The 14,140-nt window shown below is 32.5% G+C and overlaps 1 protein-coding gene across 1 annotated transcript in view; it reads left to right on the top strand.

Moving 5' to 3' along the window:
- Nucleotides 1–4,990: 4,990 nt before the first annotated feature.
- Nucleotides 4,991–14,140, top strand: part of LOC114334001 (titin-like) — a 93,206-nt gene continuing 84,056 nt past the window's right edge. Inside the window, exons 1-3 of the mRNA XM_050656407.1 lie at nucleotides 4,991–5,248; nucleotides 12,405–12,467; nucleotides 12,525–13,361. Coding sequence (XP_050512364.1) covers nucleotides 5,189–5,248; nucleotides 12,405–12,467; nucleotides 12,525–13,361 — 960 coding nt within the window. The 5' untranslated portion in view covers nucleotides 4,991–5,188. The remainder of the gene's footprint in view (nucleotides 5,249–12,404; nucleotides 12,468–12,524; nucleotides 13,362–14,140) is intronic.

Genomic DNA, 14,140 nt, shown 5'->3' with positions numbered 1-14,140 from the left:
AATACAGGGTGTCAAAGTTAAACTTTTATTTGATTTATTTTTGAATATTTCCTGACAAGCATGGGACAACAACACGAAATTTGGTAAGTGGTGCCGATACTGTATATCCTACTAAATAATGTTAAACAACCGTTTCTGGCTACTACCAGAGGCGTACGACAGGGGAACGTGAATGGTTGACCTTTCCCAAATTCTACGCCACTGGCGGAATTTCTATTTTACTGCAATTTTTTTATTCACCAATACTTTCCATGTAAATAATATACTCTTCATTCGTAACGATAAAGCCATTAGTTTTCGAGATATTTGAAGCTAAAAACGAAGGAACATAATACATTAATCAAAATAAGTGTGCCTTTTCATTTTTAACTTCAAATATCTCGAAAACTAATGATTTTATCGTTACGAATGAAGAGTATATTATTCGCATAGAAAGTATTGGAGAATCTAAAAATTATGCTAAAATAGCAGTTTCATCCGTGGCGTAAAATTTGGGAAGGGTCAACCATTCCCTTTCCCCTGTCGTACGCCTCTGGTATTAACCACAAACGATTATTTAACATAATTTAGTAGGGTGTAGAGTACCTACACTTTCTGACAAGTTCCATAAGGATATGTAAAATATTTTTATAGTACCGGGCACACATAGTTCTTAAAGTTTTAAATAAAGAATAAATTATTTACAAAAAAAGAATACTTTAAAATAATTTGACATATCCGTGTGATACTTGGCAGAAAGTGTAGGCACTGTACACTAGTGTACACCCTACTAAATTATGTTAAATCATCGTTTCTGGCTATTACCAGAGGCGTACGACGGGGAAAAGTGAATGGTTGGCCCTTTCCAAATTCTACGCCACTGATGAAACTGCTATGTTAGCATAATTTTTAGATTCTAAAATACTTTACATGCAAATAATATACTCTATATTCGTAACGATAAAGTCAATAGTTTTTGAGATATTTGAAGTTAAAAATGAAAAGGCACACTTATTTTGATTAATGTATTATGCCTGTCAGGAAATACTTAAAAATAAATAAAATAAAAGTTTAACTTTGACACCTTGTATTTTGGTTATTATTAATTTTTGTACTAAGGTAAGTTAGCTTAAATCGACCTATTTTAACCTCAGAAATCTAAGGTTAAGTTATCGCCCATTCTTTACCAAACACCCTGTATATTTTTTCAGAAGCATAGTGAACAGTGTGCGTAATGAACAGTAATGCGTAATGCACAATTTAAGCGTAGTGAACTTTACTAATTATTCGAGAGTTATTGAGGTTCTTCTCCATATATGGCTCTATGCAACATATATTGAGTCATCACTTAAGTAAGTGTCAATTCCATACTCATATGTTTTTTAGAAGGAATATTTGGTGGATAGTTGACATAGGTACAATTATACCTATGTTTTCAGTCTTTTAGTAGTTTTATTTGTTTCCAAATTAGTTCTACTAGCCTACTTATACTAAAGGTAAGATTTTTTGCGCCATGTTTTAAAAGTTCAGAAGGAATGCCATCTGCTCCAGGAGCATTATTTTCTTTCAATTTTTGTATTGGTTTAATGACTTCTTTCTTCTTTTAGGACGATATCTCTCTCTCTCTCTCTCTCTCTCTCTCTCTCTCTCTCTCTTTCGCCGTCCATGCATTCGAGATGGATTTCTTCTTCTTGCAACCTCATTTCACTTCTTATAGTTAGTCTAACTTCAAAATTTATTGGTCACCTTTCTAGTATCTGGTCATGATCACCAATAATTTCTCCTGTCTGTTTCTAACTATTGATAGTCTAGGTTTGAATTCCCTTCTGGTCTCGTTAATCTCCGTGTAGAATTTTCGCGGTTCTATTTGTGTGTTATACTTATTTAGTTCTTTCAGTTGATTTCCTATATACGCCTTCTTTTTTCTTTTATATATTCGTTTTTCGCTTCGTCTCAGCGGCCTATACTCTTCCTCTACTTGTCTCGTTCTTCATCCTTGGAGCCTTGTACTCTGGGCTAATTAGCAAAATACAAGGAAAAGTTATTTACCAGCAATTTTATTGCTGGAATCGAATCTTATGATTGTATATGTTAATAATATAGGTATGCAAAGTCCGCAGATAGTGTGCTACTTTTTTTATAAACAAAATGGCGACCGAAAATCGTGTCTTTTTCAATTTTTGCTGTATAACTCCAAAGATTTTAACTTTACACCAAAAACACCCAAATAAAAATTCACCACAATTAAATTATGCATAGAGACGTGTTTTTCCCGATTCACTTCGATGAAAACTTTCCCCGGAAAAAGCCGGTTTTTCCAACAAAATCTTTAATTTTCAACTAAAATTTTAGATAAGTAATTGTTAATCAATAATTAAATACCTTGGTAATGTAAAAGCTCTTTTCGTATAGATTATAATTCCAGAAGCCGATGGAAATTGAATGAACAGTTTAGCAACAATTAATTGTTAATTAAAAATTTACGGTCGCTATAATAACGACAATAATTATGATGCATAAGAATAACTATGATTTTTTCATAAAAAGACACTATACCTATCTAATGTACTTTACAGAATTGAAATTGGACTATTTAAGCGGCCTCAGGAATATTTTAAAATTATAAACAATTTTTAGGCTTATAAACAAATAGAATATCTCGGGAAATATTAAACTAAATTAAATTGTAAAAACGGTATTCGAAAAACAGCGGCAGGACGCTTCTTTTAAAATAAAAAACGTTTAATTGTGACGAGTGGTTCTTGAGATACAACCGGTCAAAATTGACCGGAATTTACGGCAAAGATATAAAAAATAGGATCATAATTTTTAAACCATCACCTTTATATTTTTGTCCTCTTTCTCCACACCAATTTTCATATCTTTAAAATACTCATAACATATATTATTATAATAAAAACTATCGATAATACGTGTGAAAATTGCCAAAAATAGCAAAATTCCAATCAAAAATTAGGTGGGAGAAAATGTAACCCTCAAAGTTCAAAATCGGTATACGATAAAAAAATGCATTTTCTCGGCTTCCCATGGAGCAATTTCCTTCATTCTTTTTTGTTCCCTAATAACTTGAGTAGAGCCATCGAAGTAATGCATTTATAAATGTCAAACTTGCTTTTGTTTTGTTATAATAGATTTATTTATTTATAAGAACAGAAAACTACATATTTTTTCCAGTTGTAGGCTGTTTTTTAGATAAACTTACTACAAGTGTACCTTTTAAAGTTAAAAACATAAATATTCTCATTTGAAAGCTGTATAATTATTTAAACAATTTTTATTTAAACAAATTAAAATTTTGTGTTATAATAAAAAAAATAATTTATTATAACAAAACAAAAGCAAGTTTGACATTTAATAATGCGTTAGTTCGATGACTCTACTCGAGTTACTTGGGAACAAAAAAAGAATGAAGGAAATTGCTCCATGGAAAGCCGAGAAAATGCATTTTTTTAACGTATACTGATTTTGAACTTTGAGGGATACATTTTCTCCAACCTAATTTTTGATTGGAATTTTGCTATTTTTGGCAATTTTCACACGTATTATCGATAGTTTTTATTATAATAATATATGTTATGAGTATTGATATGAAAATTGGTGTGGAGGAAGAGGACCGAAATAAAAAGGTGATGGTTCGAAAATTATGATTCTATTATTTATATATTTGCCGTAAATGTCGGTCAACTTTGACCGGTTGTATCTCAGGAACCACTCGTCATAATTAAACGTTTCTTCTTTTAAAAGAAGCGTCCTGCCGCTGTTTTTCAAGTACCGTTTTCACAATTTAATTTAGTTTAATATTTCCCGAGATATTCTATTTGTTTATAAGCCTAAAAATTGTTTATAATTTTAAAATATTCCTGAGGCCGCTTAAATAGTCCAATTTCAATTCTGTAAAGTACATTAGATAGGTATAGTGTATTTTTATGAAAAAATCATAGTTATTCTTATGCATCATAATTATTGTCGTTATTATAGCGACCGTAAATTTTTAATTAACAATTCAATTGTTGCTAAACTGTTCATTCAATTTACATCGGCTTCTGGAATTATAATCTATACGAAAAGAGCTTTTATATTACCAAGTTATTTCTTATCTAAAATTTTAGTTGAAAATTAAAGATTTTGTTGGAAAAACCCGCTTTTTCCGGGGAAAGTTTTCATCGAAGTGAATCGGGAAAAACACGTCTCTATGCAGAATTTAATTGTGGTGAATTTTTATTTGGGTGCTTTGGGTGTAAAGTTAAAATCTTTGGAGTTATAGAGCAAAAATTGAAAAAAACACGATTTTCGGTCGCCATTTTGTTTATAAAAAAAGTAGCACACTATCTGCGGACTTTGCATACCTATATTATTAATATATACAATCATAAGATTCGATTCCAGCAATAAAATTGCTGGTAAATAACTTTCCCAAAAATGGCCTATTCTCATAATAGCCATATAGCCAGGATAATCAGCCCAGACTATTGCAACATGATTGATTTTTTCTTTGCGCATTCCTCGTCGTACCAGTCCGACTCTATTTTTTCACGCTTTTGCCTTCCAATCACTTCAGTTGTTACCTCAGTGTAGTTCTACACCGCCTACAGTAGTTATCAATATCTTCAACTGTATCACTTATACAGTCCTCTGTCTTACATTTAAGACTTTCCCCAAATATCTATAGATAAATCTAGCCTCTTGATCTATAGATAAATATTTCCATAGCCTCTAAGATGCGACTTTCAGACAAATTTTATTTTTCGACGTTCATGAGGAACAAAATATCAATTTATTAATGATATATTGACCCAAAATATTTATATTATTGTTTATAACCACAATTTGTTTTTTTTTTCAAAATTATACGAACACGTTTATCAGTTAGAGTCTGGCATAATAATTGATTTACGTTATTTTCATAAATATAATTAGTGAAAATAAAATTAATAACTACTGTATAAATCACTTTAGACGTAATGCTTTTATCATATCTTTCAGTGGAATTCCAGCTTGTGGTTTCCTCTAACAGATAACATACTCAAATATTTTAAACTTCGTGGTACATCTTTTTGTATAAACGGTAATTTTTAAATGCATAATACTTATCAAAAAGTAGTTTTATTGTTATTGAAAGAATAGTAAAGCAAAAGGTACCTACCTATATCATATATTCAGTAGTGGTAAAATCGTCGTAAGAAAAATAATGGATCTAAATAGAATTCGACTGTTAAGTGAAGATAATTTGCTGAAAGCAATTAAAGACGTGAGTATTGTTCTTTTTTTATTTTGATTTTCCTTCCGTTATCATTCAGGATCGGTTTACCTGAATAATTAAATCTTCTCCGCAGTCATACCCATATTATGCAATCTCTTTAATAAATAAGTATTGTTTTAGCGTCTCCCATCAGATATTATTCGATCTGTCCTATTTCTTCTAGCCCTACTTTTTCCAGAAAAAAAATGCGCGATTTAAAACTTATATTTAAAAATTTCCATAAAAAATTACCTATTGGTTGATTTATCATTTCTACGCTGAAGAAGTTGTAACGGTCTTAAACTAAGCGCTCTAATTTTGGCTCAATGGGTGCCACACCTAAACTTCACTTAACCAATTCATTGTTAATTTTTGTCATTTTTGGCAATCTACTTACTTCACTCATTTATATAAACGTTCTCATTTCTGTAATCATCCTTGGATTTATCCCTATGCGGGTTCGACATCTCGAATTGCATTTCTCCATAAGTTTCTATCTTAAGTCATACCAATATCAATCCCCTTTACCGACAAGTTATTGCCTAAGCGTCTCCCCAGGTCTTCTTTGATCTTCCTCTCCTACTCCTTCTAGGATGCCGCTAGGAAACAGAAAACTAGAAAACTAAGGAGAACAAATAATAAGGACTAAGCACCGAGCCTTGGTGGAATCCTACTTTCACATGAGATTTATTAGTCTCTCCCACACCTGTCCTAATACTAGTTGTTAATCTCTCATGCATATTTCTCATGCATATCTCTCATGCATATCTCTCACAATCTGTACATATTCACCGGGACCGGGAACTCCTTTGTTATTGATTATTATTCACCCATCATTGATTATTGCCCACTACATTATATGTCGAGGAAGTCTATCATATGCTTTACATGATTAAATGATCAATGAATACCACATGAGCGTTTGTTTTTATTCCTATATTTTTCCATCAACTGTCTTAGAATGAAAATTGCATCTGTTGTTGATCTGCCCTGAATAAATAGACCAGGGCGCATCTGTAAAAATATTAGTACATTTGGACGTTGAGAGGTGACTCAAATTTTTTTGCAGAAATTGCTTGAAAATAACTCAAATAATAATATTTGAGTTATCCTCCCTCTCAAAAAGGTCCGGTAGGTACATTGTTTAAATAATCAAAATGTCAAAAAATGAAGGAAAAATTCGATATTTTTCTTCGTTTTTTGATTATAACTTTACAAGTATTCATTTTCGAGAAAAGTTGTACTGACATAAAAGTTGCGTAATTAAATTTTCTACAATATAGAATTGGTTAAAATTTAAAAAAAATAGTCACCCTTGTTGCAAAATAGCAATAATTGCGAAAAAACCATACAAAAACAAGTATTCGTATTTTACGTTTTTCAACCTACACTACACAACGCTACACTTAGGACCTTCATATTTCACGCAGAAAAACTTTATGATGCAATAAAACAATAATGTAAATTTCATTAAGATCGGTTTAATAGATTTTGCAAAATAAATTTTGCAATTCAGCTTTCGCAAAAAAATTCATTTTTTCAAAATGTTACAAGGCTGAAAATAAAGCAGATAGCAAGTTGAATTTTTTTTGCATATAGAAGTGTACTGTAAATACCTTTCATTTGCAAAATTAAAATCGATTAACTACCACGGCGCGGCGTCAGGAATGTTTTTAAATAAACATTAATTATTGGTGCTACGCGCAGGACAGCGGATAGTTTGCTCTGATTGGGCATTCCAATGACCTTTGATAATGATTGATACATTTTAATTTTTTATTACATTTCGATATAAATAAACAAATTTGTTTATTGCAAAATAAAAACACATACTCTATCCTTTGAAATAACACTTTTTTTATCAAAAACTTTCTTTGTTCATATATTTTAACTTAGAGAATAAAAGTTTATTATTTTTAAACATATGCAATTGTTTAAACAATATTTCACAAACAATAATAAAATTAGTTTGATTTTTGTGGAATTAAAATATTAAAATACAACAAAATATAGAGTAAGAAAATAATAAGATTGAAAGAAATTTTGGTAGAAATCAACTTGTGTGAATCTAACGTTTATTTAAAAAAATTTCTGACGCCGTGGTAATTAATCGATTTTAATTTTGCAAATTGCAAATGAAAGGTACAGTACAATTCTATATGCAAAAAAAAATTCAATTTGCTATCTGCTTTATTTTCAGTCCTGCAACATTTAAAAAAAAATGAATTTTTTTTGCGAAAGCTGGATTGCAAAATTTATTTTGCAAAATGTATTAAAGCGATCTTAATGAAATTTACAGTGTTGTTTAACTATATTATAAAGTTTTTCTGGGTAAAATACGAAGGTCCTAAGTGTATCATAAATGGTTGAAAAACGTAAAATGCAAATACTTGTTTTTGTATGGTTTTTTTAGCAATTATTGCTATTTTGCAACAAGGGTGACTATTTTTTAAATTTTTAACCAATTCTATATTGTAGGAAATTTAATTACACAACTTTTATGTCAGTACAACTTTTCTCAGAAATGAATAGTTTTAAAGTTATAATCAAAAAACCAATAAAAAAATCGAATTTTTCCTTTATTTTTTCACATTTTGATTATTTCAATAATGTTCCGGACCATTTTGAGTGGGAGGATAACTTAAATATTATTATTTGAGTTATTTTCAAGCATTTTCAGCAAAAAAAATTGAGTCACCTCTCAACGTCCATCTCAAAACAGATGCGCCCTGGACTAAAAGCCAAACTGATTATCGGGTAGTTCGGTTTCTTCACGCATCAGTCTATCAATTATTTTCTCCCATATTTTCATGGTGTGACTAAGTAGTTGTATGGCTCTGTAGTTTGTGCAATGTTGTATATCTCCATTGTTTTCGTAAACAGGTACTAATATACTGCTTCTTCATTCGTGTGGCATTTGCCCAACTTCCATAATATTCTATTAAGTAAAACTGTTAGCCAACTTGTTTCTGTCTTTCCCAATGTTGTCCATACTTCCCCAGGAATCATCTGGTACAACTGTTTTTCGTTTTTTTTTTGAAGTGCTTGAACCACGTTCCGGTTTGTTATTTTGGTGACCATTTCTGTTACTGTCTCCGCTAACTGAACTGGATTTCTGTCAAATATTTCATTTAATAAGCTGTCGAAGTAATTTTTCATCCCTTTTTGACATCTTTTTCGTGAATTAATATTGTATTATTTTTATCTCGGATACATCTAATCTGATTAAAATCTCTTGCTTTCTTTGCCTTCGCCTTCCCTGGTATCACGTTGATCGTATAGATTTGTATACTCTTCTGCTTTAGCGTTTGCTACTTCCTTTTTGCAGCCGTATAGTTTTGAAGTTCTGTCTGATCTATTTTCTTGCACCTTTTTATATAATTTTCTATTCTCTTTTATTTTTTCTTTTATTTCGTCTGGCCTCCACCAAGTCTCTCTATTCTCAAACTTCTGTCCTGAGATTGTTTAAGTACTTATTTCAATAACAGTATCTCGAGTGATACTTTTTTTTGGACTGAGGTGGAACGCTCTTAGCAGACTAGGGAAGGAGTCCCTAGTACTGTTGGACTCAGACAGGAAAGAAGAACACGCTAGGGCACACCAACCACAGTATGGCCCATGCGTCTCGCATGCCCCCCATGACCAGCCGCCTACCAACTAAAACCACCCCGTCTTCCGACCCGGAATATCCCAGGACGTGCTCCTTAGAAAGCGATGCATGGGGATATCCCGAGCTGTCTGAAAGAGAGTAAACAGAAGCATTGGGTCATTTAAGGGTCTATTTTCCAGTCTTAAGACGGTAGGATTAAATAGAGAAGAGTCTGATTCCTACATGGAGGAAGGTGAGCCAACCCCTGCCTGAAAACGGCAGGGCTTGGGTGACTGTTCTGTAGTGTGGCGGAGAGAATGAGCCCTAAAAGAATTAGAGCCATATTTCTCTGACGCGGATTATTTTTTTTATTTAAATTTTTTTATTATTTCTTATTTTGCTTTTTTTAATTTTTTTTATTTTTTGTACATTTTTTTTATTTTATAACTATTGTGTAGACCCGCCTCACCCATGTCAATTTGTCAATTTTGGAGCGCCACCCCGCTAAACGGTGGGTGATAGACATATGCTGCCGGGAAATAAATAGTAGAAAATATAGTCTTCTTCATATTTCTATTCAGGAATTTTTTTGCAAAACGTACAGGAAGGACTACGTTTCGCAAAGACCACAAATTATCCCCTTCAAAGGGATGAAAAGAGGGGTTCTGGGATTTTTTTAAGAAAAGTCTCATAATAAGCACCCTTTGATATACCAGAAAAAAAGTAAAACCGGACTTGTGTCCATTTTGCGAGATTCAACCTCTGTTTCCTACACTATACCCTCCATTTTAAAGTTGAACTTGCGTATTTGGAGGCTTTTACTAGTCCGGAAATGGATGAACTTACTAGTCCATTAAAATGATACATTTCTTAGGCCTTAGCTTGCATTTGCTAGAGGACGCAATTTTATTTTTTTTTAATGTGTAGGGGGTCAGTAGAAGCTTAAGTTCAAGTTTGTGGGGTCATCACCCTTGTCCCCCGGTAGCCATCTTGGAAAAGGGGGTGCAAAGAATTTTCACGCTGTATCTCGTAAACTAGCGACCCTACAGAAAATGTAATTCAACATAAAACGTAGCAAATTAAATTTTCTACTATTTTATTTTTATTAATTTTTATCGTAAAAAAAGTTATAAACAAAAATAAGTGAAAATCTTGTAACTTTCTACTAAACTAAGTTTATTTTTCGAGGTTATAACTCTTTTTTAGTTCATTTTACAATAAAATGACATCACAGTAATTTTATAGAAGATGATTTTTCAACGAACAATTTCCACGGCAAAGTTGTTTAATTTTATTTATTTATCTAGGTTTTAGAGCGCTCCAAACTTGATCAGAATCTCGAATGCGCATAGGAATGCAATAAAAGCTTACGTTAGGCTAAACTAAACTAAACGTTAGGCTTACTTTTCTATCTATATATTTTTTTCTTTTTTTTACCCTTTTCCCCGCCACCTATGAGGTAGAATCTAGAGGCGCGTTTTTTGTGTGGTATCCCCGTAGTCTTAATCCACGGACAATTTCTAGACAAAATATTGAAAAAGTTCTATTATAGTTATTATTTTTTAATTTTTTCGATGGTCCAGGCTGCGAGACAAGATTTGAATCAGTATCTGAGGTGAATTTTTGTAGTATAATGGGAGTTAGCGTTGGCGTCTTTGCCGGTAATTCATCTCCCAATTAATTTTCTTTAATTAATGTTGATATGTCCACGATGTTGCTGCAGCTTTCACCACCACAATCGAGGCATACTCCTTAACATTTGAGGCCTGCCTATCGGCAAGCGCACGCACTTCCAGTTTCCATTGCATCTGCAAAATATGAATTTAATAAGCTTGGGGGTACTGGAGGCTTGAAAGTTTGGATTGAAAAATTTTCCATGCTTTTTCCAGTCCCAATCTTCTGGATCACAATGTTTATCGAGTCATGACTGAATCTGGTGATACACCCAGAGTGTATCACCACAGACATAAGTGAGAAAAGATTAAATGTATTTTTGTCACTGTTTTAGCGAATCGTTTGTATTCAGGGTCTCCAGAATATCGTATTTATTTCCGCCATATAAAGAGACGAAAACACGTTTGCCAACAACACTGAGTAAAGATGGCTCGACTTTCTCACTGACTAATAATTTTCCCCAGAGGTTTCTTACAAATAAAACAACCACTCATGAACTCATAATGCACGGTTAAAAAAAGTCAAAATGTTTATTACAAAAATATAAATTTTACCCACAAGACTCTCAATAATATTATTGATAAAACTCAAAATACTTTTTACAATTTTTAATACGACTGCATGTGGCAAAATATGTAGCACAACTAAGAATAAGTAGAGGGGAACCGACTGCTGTGCCACCTAGGAAAAATTACAATAATAATATAATATAATTAAGAGTATAGCAGACAGATGTTCAGTCCGGTCCAGAAGAAGAATGACAACTGTAAATGTTGACAATTCTTGTTTATTGCGTAATTAACTTCTAAAATACTATGTACATATGATACAAAAACGACAAAACTGTAACTATGTATGTGCTGTGCCATTATAAAGTGGTTGCGTCGTTATTGCAATACATGATTAGACCTTGTTTCGGATACATAATGACGCAACTGTAGATAGTGTTGAAAAAGGGGGGGACTAAATTAAGATAATGAAATTCGAACTAATGGGGATGAAAATATAAGCCACCGTTGTAAGAATAAACGCCGTACTAAATATTTAAAAATCGTTTTTGCATACAGAAAAATTTTAAGATGAACAATGACGCAACTGTAGAGTGGGTTTAAAATGGGGGGATTAAATTAACATAATGACATTCGAGGAAATAGTGATGAAAACAAAAGATATTATTCTAAGAATATATGCCATACCGATGTCCTGGACGATTACTCTTTATTTAATCACTAATACGTACCAAAAAAGTTGATTAACAGCAAGCTGAAAATTTGTTAATTGCTTAACGGTGTCTAGTCGGACAAACTTTGATGTACGGGAACACTGAAACAGGGCAAGTTTTAATTGTGGAACAGTTTAAAAATTTGGAACGTCAGATTACGAAAACGTCCCATGTATTTTGTCGGACAGAACATCCAATTGATTTGTTACCCTTTCATTAAACTCTCATGCAAAAATCAGACCGCTATTACTAACCAACATGATTCCTGTCATTTGACATGTTCTTCGTGTTCCACTCATTAAAATGCCTAGTTGGTGATAAACACCAGTCTGATTTTTGCATGAGAGTTTAATGAACTGGTAACAAATCAATTGGAAATTCTGTCCGACAAAATACATGGAACGTTTTCGTAGTCTGACGTTTCAAATTTTTAACCTGTTCCACAATTAAAACTTCCCCTGTTCCAGTGTTTTCATACATCAAAGTTTGTCCGACTAGACACCGTTAAGCTATTAACAAATTTTCAGCTTGCTATTAATCAACTTTTTTTTGGTACGCGGGATCCAGGTCTATTAGGAAATTCGAGATATCTAACATATCCCATTTTTAAGGTGTTCCGTTAATTTTGCCGCTTAGTGTATTACATAATTACAATTTTTAATATACATAATTTATTTTAGAGCGGCAATGACATCATAGCAGATATATTAAAAGACAGAGGTATAGATGGAAAATCATTCTTGGTAAGACATAAAGCCGTTGATAAAAACAGACGACTTGTTTAAACAATTTTATTTTAGGAATTTCAAGAACTTCAAGCAATTAGTTGGAAGTTGCCTCGAGTTCAAGTTAAAAATCTCACTACATTCATAAGCCAAGTAAAACAAGATCCTTCGATACTCGTAAAAAGCCTACCCGATCCTCAACCTTTTTCGCCACGCCGTAGTTTTAAAACTCCAGGTAAACCCAATATAGTTAAGCCTCCAGTCAAATTACCCATTATACCTCCCGTTGAAAGCAACAATACTCGGTTTAATAAACCTCCTCTAAGCAGCCCCGACGTACCACCTATACCACCTATACCCCCTCTGCCAAAACAACTAGAAAACCAACAGACTTCTAAACCAGAACCTCCTATGTCAATTGCCAGAATAAAAGAGAGACCTGCTTTTCCATTACCACGAAGAGCTAGTAGCAAACCAATCGAACCTCCTGATGATCCACCAGCCGATTATGGATACCTGACACCTGACGATATTGGCACCAAGTACCCATCTTTCGCAGATCAATCTTCTCCAAAACAAAGAGTACTTCCTTCTCCAATTAATAAATTACCAAAAGGTTTAAATACCACCAACAACCATCAAAGAAACGTTGATAGTGAAGATGATGCTCCAGCTTTGCCCCCTCTAAGAAACTTGCCGCGTATAGAATCTAAAAAGTCACCAGTAGGTAATAGAAAATTACCACCTGTTCCACCTGATGGCCCTGACATAAAGAGGAGGTCAGCAAGTTTAGAACGTCCTACAAATCGTAGATTTCAACAACCTTCTCCTGTAGAGCCAGAAGATGAAAACGATGATAATAATATTTATGATGATGTACAAGAAGAGCAGAAACATAAGAAACAAGCACCGGTAAGCCATATTGTTTTTTTATCCCTATATTATCTTCTTCAATACTTTCCTTTGACTACTTTTTTATGTTATAGTTATAACCAAGTGTTAATAACCAAGGTTTGGCACTGTATGTCAATATACTATTGTTTGATGTAAAATAGGAATTCTTTTTTGTGCTCATTCGATTTGAGTTAATGTTAATAATCTTTTGTGTGCGTCCCATATGACACTTTTATGAAAGGCAGTGACTTAGGAAGTGTTTTTTAATAATAACAAATAGCTGTCGAAAATGTACACTAGTGCTAATTTTCACTATCAGTAAAAATAAAAGCATCTAAAATAAAATTCAAGATCACTATTTAATAATTCGAGTAAGAAAATCCGTTGCCTTTCATGAATGTTGATAGAGCGTGATTGATTAGTGAGGTTCGAAATCCTGTTAACTTCTCCATCACAAAAATATAAAGGTTTGTTATGTTATACAGGGTATTTACAAAGTTTTAACCAATTTTATATGAAAATCGTAACAAGTTCAACTCCATATATAAATAAAAATAAGTAAAACAGCAATGGTTTATTAATACCATATTTTTTTACGTATTGTCAAAATTTTCAAAAATGATTGATATTGCTAATTTTCTTTATATCAAATACAGGGTGAGTCAAAACGCAAGTACATTATTTTCTCAGTAATTTTAAATGGAACACCCTATATTTTATATCACTATTGAAAAGTACCATTACCGTAATTTAATTTTTAGATAACATTCCCTATGTCTAAATTTATTAGTTTTGAG

Source organism: Diabrotica virgifera, chromosome 7 (genome assembly GCF_917563875.1).
Source record: "Diabrotica virgifera virgifera chromosome 7, PGI_DIABVI_V3a".
Classification (NCBI taxonomy): Eukaryota; Metazoa; Arthropoda; class Insecta; order Coleoptera; family Chrysomelidae; genus Diabrotica; species Diabrotica virgifera.
Note: the sequence above shows the minus strand (reverse complement) of the source record. Positions and strands in the feature narration are given on the sequence as shown.